General features: G+C 45.1%; 1 protein-coding gene across 2 annotated transcripts in view; it reads left to right on the top strand.

The window, feature by feature from the left end:
- The first annotated feature begins 1477 nt into the window (after positions 1-1477).
- Positions 1478-18781, top strand: part of RPP40 (ribonuclease P/MRP subunit p40) — a 450868-nt gene continuing 433564 nt past the window's right edge. The window contains exon 1 of one of the 2 annotated variants that reach the window (XM_085607195.1): positions 1478-1700. In XM_085607195.1, the coding sequence (XP_085463321.1) occupies positions 1578-1700 (123 nt within the window). In that variant the 5' untranslated portion in view covers positions 1478-1577. The remainder of the gene's footprint in view (positions 1701-18781) is intronic. The other variant, XM_085607196.1, reaches the window with a different exon arrangement.

Below are 18781 nucleotides of genomic sequence, written 5' to 3'. Positions count from 1 at the left end.
ATTCTCTTGGTGACCTTTTATACGAAGACACTCTATGGTTGTTGCGTCATACCCAGTGGGTTCATGGGTATTGTAGTCTTGTTTTTTGTTTATTGTAATATGATTGGCTGCTGAGCAATTTCTTAGTAAAGAAATAAGAAGCATTATCCTCGCCTCTATGTCCTTAATAGAATTGAAAATTCTTGTCACGTATGTTCGCACATTTTGAATTATCCTTTGTCCCCTTTGACCTTGTCACAGTCATTACGATCCACCCTCCCAGTTGGCCTTCATATAGCTTGATATGGTAAAGAAGTGATGTGGATAAAGTGGGTGTTTAGTCTACCCTAGGGTGGGTGGGATTTCCACACCACTTACCTCCTTCTCTCCTATTTGGGGTGGAATTTACCTCAAAAGTAACGATGGTGACGACGAAATAAGGAACTAAGGATAATGAGATTTACTTCATGTGAGCCATAGCCAACTCTATATATTTTTACATTTTACAGAATTAATAACAATAGGTATTACAGACAGCTGTGCTATAAAGCCAAGACTAAAATAAATAGTTTTTTGTAGCCTATCCGGCATGTTGACAGGACGAGATGTCTAGACTTCCATTAAAGGTATCCACATTACTAATTCCTCAGTTAATTTATTCAGTATCTGTGTGCCACGCAAAAGATCCGCGACAGGTTTTATTCACACATCGAACATTTTTATCTGCATTATTGAGGAAATTCACGTTTACCTCACGTAGGATGCTCGTTTCTGCTACTCTGTGCTGTGCATTACTATGAAAAAGCAGTTTTTGCTTCAAAAAACCGGAAGGCTCCCGTCTGAATCGGGTCTATTGGCAGGTATGTTGCTATCTCTACCACGCCCAGCAGGTGGCGGCGCTTCAGCGCTTTACCAGGAAATCCCTCTTCCTAATACATACATTTAAATTGGGGGGTGATTCACCCCCTCGTGGTTCTTCAGTTCTTTCGTCGCTTGAGAAACACAACCTCGAAAACTTTCCAGTTTGATGTCCCGGAACGTTTTACAGCAGAGGATGAAGGGTTTTAAAGCAAAGGATAGACGGGATCGCCTTGAGATGTCACAAGTGTGGACTCGCTCAATTTGCCCAAGAAGCCTTATGTCACAGACTCCTCGACTCGAGCTGTTATGCTCTAATCGGGTTGTGTCGATCTTGAAACTCGATATTTTTACCTGGCTTCCAGTTCCACGAAAATTCCATTTTGCACTAGCGTCACTTAATGGTTTTGATACATTCATCAGTGCCGTGTTCATTATATTTACCCTAAAAGGGGCAGACGAGTTTTGATACTGATGTTTATTAATGTGTTTCACATCTCTCGTTAAATCTACGCACGTTATCATGAACACCTAGTGAAAAGATGCCTCCTTTGCTACGTGTTCTGGCTGCACTTCATTGAGTTTATTTAGGCTATATCCATTCTGCAATGGCCGCCCGGTTTGCAAACCGCGAAAGGGGCGTGTTGATCTGTTTCTGGTGTGTAGTTCTCTGACTTGCTGAAGCCGCCGTTGCCGGTTTTTCGGGGTCGGATAGTTGGTAGAAGAGGGATCGCTGGGTGATGGCTATGCTCCGCAGGTTGGAGCAGACCCCCCGGTACTTGTTGGTCTGTGACAGGTCCAGCTTCAAGGGAGAGAAATCCAAGCACGCTGACCGCGTGCGGGAACATCCATTCAACTACAGGGTGAGTGTGAGTGTAGAAGTCAACTTCACAGCACGTGGGTGTAAGGAATTGTTGTTATTGTAGTAAGTCTGTGCGGGAATGTGGCGAGCGAGCCAAACACTATGTCGGGAAGAGCAGATCCCTGGGCCAGGCTTGGCTATATGACACCGTTTACGAGACGAGCCATTTACATGTTTTGGCATGTAAGTCGTGCAACAAAAATAACTGAAAAATATGATATCTGTTCAGATTTAAAAAATGTATTTCTTTAACGCGCTGAATTGATTCACCTCCGTTCATCAGGTTATATATTGCGGCTTTGGGTGGCATTTAGAGGTGATAGTTTTTGAACATGAACTTAGAAACATTTATGCCCCCACCCCCTCCCACAGCCGCATGACAGTGTCATTACTGTCAAGAGGCAAGTGAGTTCTCTTGTGCACCATATGCATCCGTGCTAATTACCTTCTTCACGGCTACTAGTCTGGCTTCAGATCACAGTGCAGCACTCATAGCTGCCAAGTTTTCAGCATGCACATGACTGACATGTATGTTTTCATTTTGCATATGAGTGATATTCGTGACGCTTTATTGAGAGCAAACACCAGCCCAAAATCCATGTTTTAAAGACTCTGCTAAAGGGCCAACATGATCCTTAAATAAAACTTTATATATAATCCTCTGTTCATTTTTAACATGCTCTTCAGTCTATGTTTACTGTAATTGACATGGCCTGTGCCGTCCGAGCACATGACATCAACATCCTCCGTTACGCCAGCGACACACATTGGATACTCCCTATTGGACAAGACCCCTAACACAAGGAATTAGTTCACTGCCTGCATGACAGAAGTTGTTGCATGCATGAAGCTCAGCGAGAATATGATAGAAATAGTGATCTTTGGTATCAACTCTTCACTTTTGGACTCCAGCTGGTGTCAGGCCAACTCAGACCCTCATCCATCACCCATGCCAGGAACCTTGGGATCATCATTGTTAGCAAACTGAACATGACAAAGCAAATCAGCACCACCACAGCATCCTGCTTCCACACCCCGAAGATGCTAAAAAAATCTTTATGTGGTTCCTTTATCACGCCAAAAAAACTGTCTCTCATGCCCTCATCCCCACAAGATTGGGCTATGGGAACACCTTCTACATCAGAATCACCATGCACCCTACCTGAAGCCTACAAACCATCCAGAACTCTGCACCTAGATTCATACTCCACCTCCCCTGCAGAACCCACATCACATCGCCGGTAATTCCACAGGCTACCTATATGCAATTAAGCCCAATCCAAACTCTGCATTCACACATTCAAAGCACTACACAAACTGGGCACGCTTATCCGAACCATTGCATCACCTTCAATCAACCAAGCAGATTCCTTTGCTCTGCCGGTCTCTTACTGTTACACATCCCATGCACACACTGAACAAGGTACAGAGGCTGGGTCTTCTCTTATGTTAATGTTTGTTTGCATTTATATAGCGCTAATCACCAAAGGTCTCTAAGCGCAGCAACATAGACGACAGACCGGATTTAGTAACATCACTGAATCTTAACCATAATCCTGATCAAATGCCTCCAAAAATAGCATTGTCTTGAGCCTCCTCCGAAGTGGGAGCAGTTTAACTTCCTTGCGCATATCATCTGGAAGCCTATTCCACATCTGGGGTACAAAGACCGAAAAGGCCCGGCCTCCAAATGTCGCCATACTGAAACGAGGGCAAGTAAGGAGACTGGCCTGTAACGAAGATAGCGGCCTGGTACATAGGGCTTCAGTGATGAGTACAGGCCCCAGCTAGGCCCGCAGAATACAAGGGTTCGCTCTCCTGTAACGAAAACTAGAAGGAAGTTGGCACGGAAACTGCAAATACAAAGACAAAGTTTATTAACCCTTAAGGGTGGTCCTACAACCTATACAACACTCTTCAGTATTGCATAGAGTAGCACAAAGAACTTGCGTACACAGTCCCCTTTTATACACAACAGAGGGGCTCATGAGTGGGTGGATACAACATGAGGCAAAAAGCATTACCTTTTATGGACATTTTCGATACAGAATCAATATGTGGGCGGAGTAAGCAATTTCCTGAGCCCACGAAAACATGGTCAAACAAGGACTAACGGATAACAGATGTGGTCAAGTCTGGGCATGTGCCAGACGGACAAAGGAGCTATTTATAGACTGTTACTAGGCAGATTACAAGAGCAACTAACACGAAGATAGGACTCTTCTCGTGCAGAGCACGTGAGGATATGACAATACAAAATGGAGTCCAGACATTAGTCAACATAAGAAGAGAAACTTGTTCTAAGTAAGGGGAATTCATGTCTTTAGTGAATGCTTAATCATATCGCCATTTTAGTTTTCAACAGACGACCCTTTCAGCATTTACTGAAGACATTCGGCTTATTAGCATAATCATCATATATGTCAATTTTCATCATCTCTTCCACCTCTTTGGTTAAATGTTTCTGATAGGTGACATTGGCAATAGCTTTCTTATCAGGAATACAAAATGACACACATAGAGAACAGAGTAAAGGACCACACTGAACACAGATGCAGCAGGAAAACAGAATTGCCACAATAATGCAGAGACCAGTTAAAACCTTCCATCCCCATGCAGTGATCAATGCCCAAAACCATCCAGAAAAGGTCCAAGTACCATTTTCTGTATGAATCTCAGCTGCGATTTTATGCAATTTATTAATAGCGTTATAAACTGATGGCGTATGGTCAGGAATAAACACACAACAACTACTTCCGATAATTTTACATGCTCCACCTCTATCAGCTAACATAACATCTAATACCATACGATTCTGCAATGCAACAATTCTAGTAATTTGTAATTCTTCCGTAAGATTCCCAAGAGCAGCAGCGGTTTGATTCGTCACAGCCTCTACAACTCTCGTTAATCTTCGAACCTTCCTACTATTTAGGGCAGCTCCAACAAAGAAAAACAATCCTAAGTTAAAATCAATATACTGCTGTAAGCTAGTATCAGTTTGATCAACATCATCAATGGATAGAGTACGCTTATACCTATTTACAGTCACATTATTCAACAACTTCAAATCTTTATGATAAGATGCAGGTGCTAAAAATACAGGGGGTAATAAAAACGCTACATAACATACTCTGGACCACCCGGCTGGTAAGCGATAATAGCCCTTATTCCCACATACGAAGTATGTGTTATGGGAGGCTAAGAAAGTACTATTATTTAATCCATCTATATTCAGAACAATAATACAATCGCTAACACCAACAGGAATATAACCCACACTCTGGACACACAGGTCCGCTTGAGCTTGTGCCACTTGAATCACAAATTGTTCCTTCCCTACAGTGTCTCTAGTATTCGTGAAAATGTAGGGGATCGATTAATTGTCTGGTCGATATTCTTCCCATTCCCATATTGTCCCATTCGCTTGTGGATAGCCATCTTTATCTTGATGACATTCCCTATTAAGTCTGAAAAGTAATCGTCCCACTGTAGGTTTCCGTGTGGCAAAAAGCAAAGTGTACCATGCTCTACAAGAGCCATTATGAGAGAAAGGAAGAGGTATGAACGGCGTTCCTCCTTTCTTCTGATGAGCTGGCATCATACCACATATTCAACAGTTCGTAGCATTCGTAGCAACATGGGTATGATGCAACATCTGGATGAAAGTGTTATTCAAATAAGACTGACGATGCTTCAATTCTTGATACGGAAGGGTATAAAAGTAGTGCTCCTCAGGCACTGGAGTGGTCAAAACAAGCAACTCACGGGCAGGAGTCACATCCTCAACAAACCATGTGGTTATACCAACAATAGCCACAATGATAATAAAGCTTGTCGCACAAAGAATCTTCTTCTTCTCCATCTTGTAATAAGAAGTCAATATCTTCCTGAAACTAAAAGGTTGTCAGAACTCTTCCCCTTAGGCAGCCGTTGATTTCTTCACCAGCGGGCCAAGACGGGTGTCACTACACTAATGCAGGGCTGATCCCCCCCCCCTTGCCTCATTGGCTCTCCGTTTCACTAACCTAAGGGCCGTTCTGACAACGTCTTTAGATACAAAAGAAAATCACTTCCTCGGTCTGAGGTGATATCTTCTTCCTCCAGGAATCACTTGGTCCGGGAAGAGCTCCTCAGTGTCGTTCGGTTCCACAGCACTGCCTTTCTCTGCAGTCAGGATTTCTTGATGGTCGGTCAGCACAGCAGGCTCCACCAATCCAGGCGGCACTTTACGACAGTGCAAGGAGTGGATCCAGTTCTTCCGATTGGAAACCCGCACAGCTGTCCTCGTTGCGAGCAAGACTTGCTCAGGACCAACCCATCTCGGCTCCAGACTATTCGTCCTTTCGAATACCTTTATCATAACGTGATCCCCAGGTCCGAGATTATGACCTTCACCCGTGGACCGATCAGGGAGCGCTTCTCGAACCTGTTGATGAATAGAAACCAAATTATCCGTTAACTGTGCCAGATAATCATTCATCATTACACAAGGTACATCATACACTGACTTCGGTTTTGGTGGACCCCAAATATTCATTGGGCGTCCAAACACGATCTCGTAGGGTGTGAGACCGGTCCGAGAATGCGGTATCGATCTAATTGACAATAATGCCAGCGGTAAAGCGTCTGGCCAAGTCAAAGAAGTCGAAGCTTGGATCTTAGCGATCTTAAGCTTCAAAGTACCGTTATATTTCTCAACCAATCCCGCAGACTGAGGGTGAAACACTGCATGGAATTTCTGGGTAACACCTAGCCCTTTCAGGACATACTTGATAACGTCTGCTATAAAATGAGGTCCGTTATCACTCCACAACAATCTGCAAACACCATATCGAGGGAAGAACTCCTTCAATAGCATCTTGGCTGTAGTCATTGCAGTATTGTCTTTCGTAGGGTATGCCTCAACCCATTTGCTGAAGGCACAAACCACTACTAGAACATACTTCAGATTGTTACAGCACTCAAGCTGGATGTAATCCATCTGCAAAACCTCAAAGGGTGCAGTGGGTGTTGCAAATCCTCCTGCTGGAGTTCGTGTACCCTTTCCTGGGTTATACCTCAGGCAAATCATGCAAGTCTGCACTACCCTCTTTGCCGTACTAGCGATCTCCGGATGCTCCCAAACTCGTGTGAGTAATTTAACAATTGCGGAAGCTCCGACATGCGCTAGTCCATGTGCCATCTGAACCATAGGTTGTACGAAGGCTGTGGGTAACTTCCATTTATCCATCTGCTTACTTCTCCAACACCCTTCATCATCTAATTCTCCATCATTGGACCATTGCTCCCGTTCCTTATCGGAAGCAGTCCTCTGTATCTCCAGCACTTCTCTCCTAGCATCGTGCCATCTTTCTGTCTGCCACTTCACAACATACATTGCAGTAGCACCAGGCTGCATCGCAGTCTCTCGTGCCACCCGGTCTGCTAAAGCATTCCCTTCTCCAACTTTATCAACCACCTTCTTATGGGCACTACATTTAACTATAGCAATCTTCTTTGGATATGTTAACGCAGTCAAAAGATTGTGAACTAACTCCCCGTACATTATCTGTGCTCCATGTGACGTTAGAAACCCTCTCTCCTTCCAGAGTAGGCCGAAGTCGTGCGCTACTCCGAAGGCATAGCGGCTATCTGTATAAACATTCACACACAATCCTGTACTGAGCTCACATGCTCGCGTTAATGCTATCAGTTCCGCTGCTTGAGCTGATTTCTGCGGTATGCGTGCTGTCTCCACTATTGTTTGTAATGTGGTAATTGCATACGCTGCTGAAGTCGTACCATCTGGTAGCTTCAGGCATTATCCGTCCACCCACAGTTCTCCATCTACATCTGTAAAGGGCGTATCCTGGAGATCAATACAACCCTTTGTCTGTTCCTCAGTCACAAGAATACAGTCATGTGCTTTTCGTGCTACAGACTGAGTTTCCGGGAACGGCAACAATGTAGCTGGATTTAACGTTGCACATCTCTTTAACGTAATATGAGGAGCCAAAAGCGTCAACTCATATCCCGTTAATCGAGCACTGGTCAAATGCTGCGTCTTTGTCTAATTAAGCAGGGCATCAACAGCATGGGGGACTAATACCAACAGTTTGTGAGATAACACAATTCCCTCGCTTTGGCGTATTGACACAGCTGTCGCCGCAACCGAGCGAAAACACCCTGGTAATGCTCGGGCAACAGGATAAAGTACAGCCGAAAAATATGCACAAGGGCGCTGCTTGTCGCCGTGCATCTGCACTAAAACTGATAATGCGCATCCATCTTTCTCATGCACATACAGTGAAAAGGGCTTCGTATAAGCAGGGGTACCTAACACTGGTGCTGAACAAAGGGCTTGTCGTAATTGCTGAAAAGCAATTTCACACTCATTTGACCAGGGAAGAGGAATCGGTGTGTCTTTTGTCAAAAGGGCTAACAATGGTTTAGCTATGTGTGAAAACCCCAATATCCATTGCCTACAGAAAGAAGCAAGACCCAAAAATGCACACACATCCTTCTGTGTGGAAGGTACTGGCGTGTCCAAAATTGCTTGAATACGATCTGGTGTGAGTGCACGCCCCTCCTTAGACAAAAGGTGACCCAAATAAGTCACCTTTGGTCTACAGAATTGCAATTTCTTCCTCGACACTTTGTGATTGTGCGATGCCAAAAAGGAAAGCAAAGATAACGTACACTGCTCACACAGCTCAGGAGTGTCAGCCGCCAACAAGATGTCATCGACATATTGGATAAGGGCGACACCCTCAGACAGAACAAAGGAATCCAATTGCCTTTTCAATGCTTGACTGTAAATACTAGGGCTCTCTGTATAACCCTGAGGGACTCTACAAAATCTATAAGACCTATTATTCAAAGTGAAGCCGAAAAGGTATCGGCTATCAGGGTGAATAGGAATCGAAAAGAAAGCATTTTTCAAATCAATTACTGAAAACGTGGTCGCCGTTGGCGGGACCAGAGTAAGTAACGTCGTGATATCAGAAACCACTGGATACTGAGGGATCACCATCTTATTCACTTCCCTTAAGTCAATGATAAAACGATAAACCCTAGTATCGGTATCTTTCTTCAAAATGGGTAAAATAGGACTGTTGCAGACATTATAGGGAACTTCCTCCACTACTCCCACCTTAATCAAATCCTGCACAATCTGTATGAGTGCCTCCTCCCCCTCCTGGGAAATGCGATACTGAGGGAGGCGCGGCAACACCGCACCCTCCTTGACACTGATGTGGACCGGCGGAATCACCATCTGTCCCACATCAGTATCCGAAGTAGCCCACAAAGAATGAGGGAGGGAAGCCAATACAGTATCCTCAGCAACCACACACATCCGTTCTGTCATGGGGTGATTATCGTTTAATATCACACGTACTCCAGTAGGGGAGTAGCGGATCGTGGCTCTGAAGTGCTTAAGCATATCAAGACCCATAATATTGTCGGGCGTGTTCGGAGCAAGCAAAAACGGACAGGGTGCAGAAAAGTGGTCAACATGGAATGCAAGGGGTCGGGAAAGAGGGCTTCGAGAGAGTGTACCATCAAACCCTACCGATGTAACCATTAAGCCAGATGGGGGAGCCCTCGGAACCAATTGTTTGGACAGTGCACTGCGAGTAGCTCCTGTATCAACTAGGAACCGATCAGTAGAACCCAAAACATTTGCTGAAACATAAGGACCCTTCTGATCAACCGGCACTTCAACTGATTCTAACCCCCATCCAACACAATCCTACGCATGCTGTGAGTCATGGTACCCAGAACGGTCATTCCCAGACATCTGATACTGATTTTGCCGATCAAATACATTAGGTCTATCTCGTTGCTGCACGTTAAGCTCAAAGCGAGCACGATCATTAGAATTCCCTCTGAAATTCGAAAAGCCCCCTCTACCTCTCGGTGGTCCCTGACCACGTCCCTGACGAGATGCATATAATACCGGACAATCTCTAGCCCAATGACCCGACAGTTTACAATACGCACATTGATTCCTATTAACATCTGACCGACCAGAAGGGGGACCATAGAATCCTCCTCTACCTCTTTCAACACCCCGACGAGGCGGACCATACACTTGTGCTAGCATCACCTTAGTTTTCAAATCTTTCGATTTCTTCTCCTCATTCCCCTTCGCTTCTTGTTCCTGACGCTCATAATACTGAGCCATAGTCAGGAGGGATGCCGGAGACGAGGTGGACCAAGAACTTTCACTCGCTTTCAATCGAGCTGCTATTCCCGGTAATAAATTCGCCACATATTTATCAACAAAAAGATGTCGACCCGTATCATCCGTAAGCGACTGACCACTGAAATCATGGAATGTCTCCTCAAAGCGCGTAAAGAAGTCTGAAACTGATTCATCAACCTTCTGTTTACATGAGGCTAACATGTTCCAGTCAATCTTTTTAGGGGGAATGATTGTTATCAATTTAATCAAGATAGCAGCAGGAAGATCTAAAATAAGCTGGGGTGGTTTTTGCGCGGGTTTTCTCTCCCTATCCTCATCCTCAATCTCGGACCACCTAGCCTTAAAAGCGGGAACATCATCCACCTTCCGCACAGATCTCCACATATCCGGTGGTAAAATGAGCCCAAAGAACAAATCTATATCCGTTAAAGTCATAGTACAAGAATTCAAGGCCCCTTCGACCTCTTCATAAAAGGCCGCTGGATTCTTGCGGGGGTCAGGCAATGCATTCTTTAATGCCATAACATCAGCCCTATGCCAGGGAGTATAAACCCAATTATACACAAAATATCCCCTAGCATCGGGGGAAGATATATCTGAACTATTTCCTGCTCCTTTAGGAGGAACATACAAAGGTGCCGCCTCTCGCATCGGTTTAGCATGCACTAGTTCGCTCTTATCTGAGTGGGAGGTAGATGATTGGTCGCCGCCGATATGTGAATCCAATTGCTCCTTCTCCCCTGCCTGCAGGCGCGCTCTCTTTAAGTTCAACCGTCGCGTCCCGCAATGCAAACAGCCGTCGGACCGCATCGGGTACCTTAGAGGGAGAAAAAACACCGTTACGTAATGCTTTAGCATCTGATACTACAGCATCAGGCTCGAAAACATCAGAATATTTCCGAAAGGCAGTAATCACTTCATCAGAAAAAGTTTCAACAAAATACAGCTTCTCTCTATCCCGCCAGCTTTCCAAAGATTCTAATAATTCAGAAAGAGATAGCTTGCCCTTAAGCGCACGAAGAGAAATTTTCCGAAGCTCACCCATACGCTCAACTGATAACATCGACCGCGTGTGTACCTTGTCCGAAACTGATCCAGAATCCTGTGACCTCGGAGCAGACGCGCCAACATAAGGGGGCGGAGAACGATCTAATAAATAAAAATCATTTTCAAGATTAGTAAGGACAGGATAAAGTGGCTGGCGGACAGCATATTGACCCGAGACTTGCAACCTATGCTCTTTCTCTTGTCTCTCCGCCAGTTCTCTTTCCTCCCACGCCTCGCTTCCTGTGCTCTCACATGATCATTTTTCCGTTGCTCTTTATCAAACCGCGCTTTCTCACGTTTCTCTCGCTCACGCACTTCCTTCACCCATAACCGTACACATTCAAACATGTCTTGCCGAGCACGCCGTTTACACATACACTGTTCCACATACTCAATCTTTCGCATATCAAACGATCCATACAAAGGCCATCGTAACTCGGGATCCTTTTTGGTGTATTTCCTCCACACTGTGCTGTACATTATAGAGGAAAGACCATGCTTCACATACATATCCCTATTAGGAGTCCCCTCTGGGGGAACTGGAGCAGCTTCCTCAAGATCTAACCGGTTTCCAAAGCAGCAGCACCACTTACGGAGTGCGCTAAAAGCAGGCATGCTCAAAAATAATGCAAAATATGCAGTATTATCAAAAATGGCACTTAAACTTTGCGCCGTTCAAATTTACACAACTCCGGAGAAATATCTCCACATTACCTGCCTATATGTGTTGCAACGCATATATTCTCACAGTAATCAATACAAAATATGACCGGTCATCACAAATCAAACTCAAATAGCCAACCCAGGCTTCAAAACTCGGAGCAAGTACCGTACAACGGTTCTTACCAATCAAGAGTCCAGATTCCAACTGCCAAGTTCCAAAATTCGCCCAAACGGCTGTCGCGGCAAACCGACAGAAGAGGTCTCAGTCGAGGACCGGCGCCACCCAGAAGGTCAGTTCGGAAGGGAAGGAAGAAAACCTCGGGATGCCAGGGCTAAAACCGTCGCTGGCAGTGATCACATCCCCGGCCGAATTCCTCACCTTCGTCACGACCAGTCCTTCGAGCATCCGAGTCACCGATGAGCCCCACGTGACGGGCGCCAATTGATGAGTACAGGCCCCAGCTAGGCCCGCAGAATACAAGGGTTCGCTCTCCTGTAACGAAAACTAGAAGGAAGTTGGCACGGAAACTGCAAATACAAAGACAAAGTTTATTAACCCTTAAGGGTGGTCCTACAACCTATACAACACTCTTCAGTATTGCATAGAGTAGCACAAAGAACTTGCGTACACAGTCCCCTTTTATACACAACAGAGGGGCTCATGAGTGGGTGGATACAACATGAGGCAAAAAGCATTACCTTTTATGGACATTTTCGATACAGAATCAATATGTGGGCGGAGTAAGCAATTTCCTGAGCCCGCGAAAACATGGTCAAACAAGGACTAACTGATAACAGATGTGGTCAAGTCTGGGCATGCGCCAGACGGACAAAGGAGCTATTTATAGACTGTTACTAGGCAGATTACAAGAGCAAATAACACGAAGATAGGACTCTTCTCGTGTAGAGCACGTGAAGATATGACAATACAAAATGGAGTCCAGACATTAGTCAACATAAGAAGAGAAACTTGTTCTAAGTAAGGGGAATTCATGTCTTTAGTGAATGCTTAATCATATCGCCATTTTAGTTTTCAACATTCAGACGGTCTTTAATATATTTGGGAGCCTCACCAAACAGGGATTTGTGTGCGATACACAAACCCTTGAAGCTTACCCTTTGTTTGATAGGCAGCCAGTGTAGTTGACGCAGCAAGGGGGTGGCATCCGTTCTACGGGGCAGCTTAAATATCAGCCTTGCTACATCATTCATGACCACCTGGAGTTTCCTCAGGAGTGTTGCAGGGAGGCCAATGTAGACTGCATTACCATAATTTAGGCGGGAGAGTATTAAAGCGGTCACCGCCGCCTGCATGGTGGTGGATGACAAAAGGACAGATAGCTGACGCATCAATCTGATACAGCTTCCCACAAACGCGGAAACCTGATTCTTCATGGTCAGTCCGGTGTCCAGTCTAATACCCAGACTTTTCACAGCCGGCACTGGCATTGGAGTAGTACCAAGCTCTTGAGGCCAAAACAGGCTGGACCAAGGGGAAGAATCTGGGAAAAGTAACATGACTTCAGTCTTATCTGGGTTCACCTTTAGGGAGTTAGCGGTCATCCAGTTCATGGTGTACCGAAGAATGTTCTGAACATTCCGCTGTGAGTCACCGGTATGATCAATGCGGACAATTAGCTAGTTATCGTCCGCATAGTTAAACACCTGGCAATCTACCTTGGCCAGAGCCTCAATCACGGGTTGTAGGTAGATGTTAAAAAGCAGTGGGGACAATGCCGAACCCTGCGGAACCCCCCAACGAAGAGTGCCCTGTTTAGACATGAGGTCACCTAACTGGAATTTCTGCCGGCGATCTTCCAAAAAAGAAGTGAACCACTGAAGAGCCATCCCAGTCGCTCCATACAAGTGAGTAACTGCCCGTGGTTCACCGTATCAAAGGTGGCTGAGAGGTCAAGTAGGATTAAAGATGAGAGGGTCTTTTTATCTGCTGCGAGTCGTAGATCGTCCAGGACTGAAAGCATCACCAACTCCGTGCTGTTATGTGCCCGAAACCCAGCTTGCCGATGATTCAGCAAGTGGTGTTGTTCAATGTAGGATGCAAGAGCTCTAAGTACATGCTGTTCTAGTACTTTGGCCAGGAACGGGAGTTGGGAAATGGGGCGATAGTTCTTCAAATTCCTAGTATCCACCCCCACTTTCTTCAGCAGTGGAAGTACTATGGCTTCCTTAAACTTCTGAGGTACCTTTCCTTGAGGTCAAAGATAAATTTAGAACAGACAGCACCTCAGCCTCAACCAGAGGAATAATCATTTTGAGTGCCTTAGGAGGACAAAGGTCCACAGGTGACCCAGATTTCACCTTCGCCACTATGCGGGCCAAATCCTCTGGTTCGAGCACAGGAAGCTGAGAAAGGGAGACACCCAAAGAGTCAGAGATCTCCTCCTCTGCCGATAGCGAGCAGGGAGTTATGTGCGTATTCTTAATGGCCATAACAATATCTTCAACTTTGGTTAAAAATAAATTCTGTATTTTATCGCATTCAGCTTAATTAGTAGTCGGTTTTCGCTCAGACAGCCTGCTCAACTCCCTGAGTACAGCGAATGTCTCTTTTTTGCGTGTCACTTGCCTCACTGATCCTAGCTTCGTAATAAGCGGATTTAGTTTTGATAAGAGAGGCCTTATAGTGAGCGAATTTGACTTTAAATACCTCCTTATCTTCTGGATCAAGGGATTACCACCATAGGCCCTCGGCCTGACGGAGAACTTGTTTTTCCCCTCTAAGCCCACACGTATACCATGGGACCCCTGTAGAACTGGACCCCTGTAGAACCGTGCATAATCCTAGCCCTCCGGGCAGGAACATCTTTATCAATGGCTGTCTTTAGCCGATATGAAAATGCTTCAAGTTCTAAATCTGGGTTCAAGGACAAAGGCCTAGGAACTAACGTCCTACTCAGAGCATCCTTCAGAGCAGCAGCCTCTAGTTTGCGCCAGTTCCGAAGTACCTTCCACCCCACTGGCTTCTGCTTGAAGCGGCAGTCAATCTGGAGGAGGAAGCTAACCAAAAAAGGATTGGACCAGCTGCAAAATTACAGTCGGCCTGAAATTGAGCCGTGGACGTAGTCCATATGAGATCCAGGGTATGACCCTTCTCATGTGTGGGGGACTCCACGATTTGATGTAGCCCTAAAGTGGTCACAGCATCATCAAACTTACAGGCCGCACCCTCTCTCGGGGTCATGTCCCAATGATAATTAAAATCACCAAGGACCAGGATATGTTGATATCTTGTGCGAAAATCGCTCATTACTTCAAAGAACAAATCATTAAATGGGGGGGGAGGTTGGGGCGGGCGATACACAACTACCACTATCAGGCAAAAGGAGGTCAGTCCGAGTTTAATCCCCAGGACTTCTGCCCCGTACAGGCTTTCCTCCACTATTTTCTCCGAAGCAAGTGTCCTACGACTAATGAGAGCAACCCCTCCACCTATTTTGTTGCCTTGGCAAGTCCAGGCAGTGAATGCAGGAGGGAGGGAGGCCACTATATCTGGCACTGATGTAGCGTCCAGCCAAGTCTCTAAGAGTGCTAAGATGTCCAGCTCTGACTCTTGCAACAGAGTAAAAATCTCCAGGCTATGCTTAATAAGAGATCTGGGGCCTCATGTAGGTAGCATACCAGTTACCACTTCATAAATACCGAGCCGTACCGAATCGGTATTTAAGAAGTGGTAACTCGTATGTAGGTAATGAGTCGGTAATTTTTACCGATTCGTTACAATTCGGTAATTACCGAATCGGTATTTACCGATTCGGTAATGAGGCATACTTTCCCATTGAGGGGAAGGTATGCCTCATTACCGAATCGGTAAATACCGATTCGGTAATTGTGGAGAACATGCAAGGGTGGCAGGGTGTCACATTGACACCCTGTTGCACCCCTGATTCGGCCATGTGTGCACATGTGGCACACATATATGCCACATTGCACACTGCTACGCGCGTAAAAATGCTTAAACACATACATTAATTATTTACCACCAACTATAAGTTGGTGGTAAATACCGACTCTTAAACACACCCACACACTCCCCCTACATCTCGATTTTGGTTTCGGAATTTACCGAATCGGTAAAATTACCGATTCGGAAAAGTTACCGATTCGGTAACATTACCGATTCGGTATTATTACCGAATCGGTAATTTTACCGATTCGGTAAATTCCGAAACCAAAACTTGTCCCCCTACATACCAATAGCCAAAATACCGGTCGGTAACGGTATAATTACCGAAAATCGGCCGTTACCGACCGGTATTTGGCTACCTACATGAGGCCCCTGGTGTTTAATAGAGCAACCTTCAAACCCCGAGGGAGCCTCTGAGCGTACCTGTAAGGAATCTGCCAAAAGGAGATTTTCAGCTAGCAACAGTTTACAGACTGATGCAGGGAGAACAATCCCAGGGGGCAGTGGTTTCAGATTTATCAATTCTTCCTTGGAATAGCACACTAACCGGCCAGGGGTCCTGGCCTCTGGCCTCGGTCGGGCGCAGACGGGCTTGCCATAGGCGCGCCCGCTGCGTGCATCCGCTGCGCGTGCGTCGTAGAATAGATTTTATAGCGTGAGGGAGTGCGAAGACTAGACCGCTGACCCTGAGTGGGCGGGGATGGGCCAAAGCTTTCTCCACTCAATCAGCACAAGCTGTGGTGGACCGGAAAGCGGCTCGGAGGAGGGGAAATGGCGGAACAGCAGCGGTAAGTGTAGCACAAGGAATAACACAATTAGCACATTTCATAGCCCAAAGGTTTTAAAATGATAAAAGCAACGATGTTCAATAACGTTCTCAATGCAGCAACACAAGTATAACAAAGAGTAGTATGAATCAAATATCGTAAGAAGCTAAAATAACAGGATTCACACACTTAGTAACATCCGGGTATTTGCACGCCTTATGAGGTTATGCCAGACATAGAGCGTTACAAGAAAAGCAGCCAGCGTCTAATCCCTCTCTTACAGCTCCTGAAGCGTGGAACAACGTCCCTCTTCACGTCAGAGCCTCCTCCTCACTTATTCAATTCCGAAAGTAGCTGAAGACATGGCTCTTTGATCAGCCACCTGCCCTAGGCACCCTTGGCAGACTGAGGAATCGCATTTGCTCAGTGCCTAGTTACCTTGTGGGTGATGGCGTGCTCTGCAAAAACTCCTAACATAACCTCCTGCTAATCTTGAAGATAAGCTTAGTTAGCCCTGCTAAGTATCACGCATCCGACGTTAGACTAACGCACTTCAGTGTTGTGGTCCGCATCACCACACTGAAATGGAAAGTCACGCATTATAGTGCCTCTCACAGCTCTCCAGTGGAGCGCTTATGATGTGTGCGCCATGATGAAAGCTGAGAGAGCAGTGCGTGATGCTCCCGGCATGCTTAGGGGCTGGCTAGCCTCATCGGCCCTCCTTCTAGTAACTACGCTACTGTGTACCACAACCCAACAGTACTGAGCGACACAATAACTGACGTCGGGAGTCCCCATCACAGCGTCCAATGACTATTGTGGACTATTGTGGTGCCAGACTCATTTTAATAGGTGCGTGTTGTCCTGCTGTCACCACATGAGCGGCATTAGCAAGTTAATCAGCCTGCAGACTTTACCATAGCTGCTCCTTGCCAGAACGTTTATTATCCTAGGAAATAAAAATATTCTTTAAAAACCTACTTGTGAAGGAAGTGACCCGATTAGGGCCACCCGGGTCACTCGCGACCACCAGAATACAAACCAAGTATATTTATTCAGGTACACTCAAGCGGAGTCCATCTGTCTCCTTGGATTGCTGCAGAGGGACTGAGTTCAGCAAACATGGTGATACATTATGTACAATTTAGAACCAATAAAGACACGACCTGACTAGAAATTTCCAGTTGGAAGCAGTTGAACAAAGAAGGTACAGAAGGATGAGTTTCGATCCTGAGACCGGGCACACGCTATTTTAATGCCAAGGTCGCTCTGCCTGTGCCTACCGCTCTAAGGGGTGGGCAACAACAAAAAGCCAATACTGATATTCTTTAAGTCAATTCTTTAAATAGGACACACGTAAAACGACTCAATGTGACCCAAAAAGTGTTCTTTATAATTTCAAATTTATTTTTTGAAATAATTTTTGAAAAATTAATTTATCAAAAATTCTCAATTTATACAAACATTACGCTATTCACAATCCACACCCACAATTTATAAACACTGTATTCTCTGGCATCAATTACAGTAACAAATAAAGAATGACCCAAACAAAACATATGCCATTCAACAATTAATGACAAATTTGGGACAATGACAAAACATATAAACACATGAATGAGACAACAGGAAAGTAAAACCAAACTAGGTTTCTTTCTTTGAGTTAACTTTTTGAGCCTTTCATTTGGGCAAATAACCAAACCTTGCACTATTCACAACATCCCCACCGTGTTCCAAGCATGAAAACAAGGTTCCTTAATATTTTAAATATCTATACTTGAAAACAACAAGGGGGAATTTCTTTTCATTCATAGTTCTTCTTGGAAGTCTTTTAGTTGGCTTATCCTGTTGGAAATGAACATACTGTCATGACTAACACACGCCTGCCGATGAAAGACACTGTCATGCCCGGATAAGCCGACTAAAAGACTTCCACGAAGAACTATTACGGCGCTCACTGTGATTAAGAAGAAGTACAAGATATATGTCGATAAAATGAGTGATGGTAATGATCGTAAGAGACAACACCGCCTGGGATAGAACTCCACAGTATTTTTGAATAAGAACAGAGAGCATGATTTGTGGTGAACAGATGAGATCGGCTGATCTCATAAAGAGCTTTTGGTCCTGAAGAGAACCCTATGAATTTGCAATTGGGTTCGAAACATGTCCACCGCTTATTATTCAAACAAGTGAAATGAAAAGGAATTCACCCCTTGTTGTTTTCAAGTATAGTAAGTTAAAATATTAAGGAACCTTGTTTTCATATCTCTTTCAAATGTTGACGCCAAATTGTAACAAGCATATTAGCCCGCCTCCTCAACCCCCTCATGCCAGGACTGATCTCTCCAGATCAGGCTGGCTTTATACCAGCGTGCCAATGTGGAGACAACACTAGACGTATCTACATCTACTTCATAAAGTATCGAGGACACAAAAGGAAGCCCTTTTCCTCTCAATTAACGCAGAGAAGGCATTTGATAGAGTCC

Source organism: Triturus cristatus, chromosome 5_2, assembly GCF_964204655.1.
Source record: "Triturus cristatus chromosome 5_2, aTriCri1.1, whole genome shotgun sequence".
Taxonomy (NCBI): domain Eukaryota; kingdom Metazoa; phylum Chordata; class Amphibia; order Caudata; family Salamandridae; genus Triturus; species Triturus cristatus.
The sequence above is the reverse complement of the archived record's forward strand: the minus strand, read 5'-3'. Positions and strand labels throughout refer to the sequence as shown.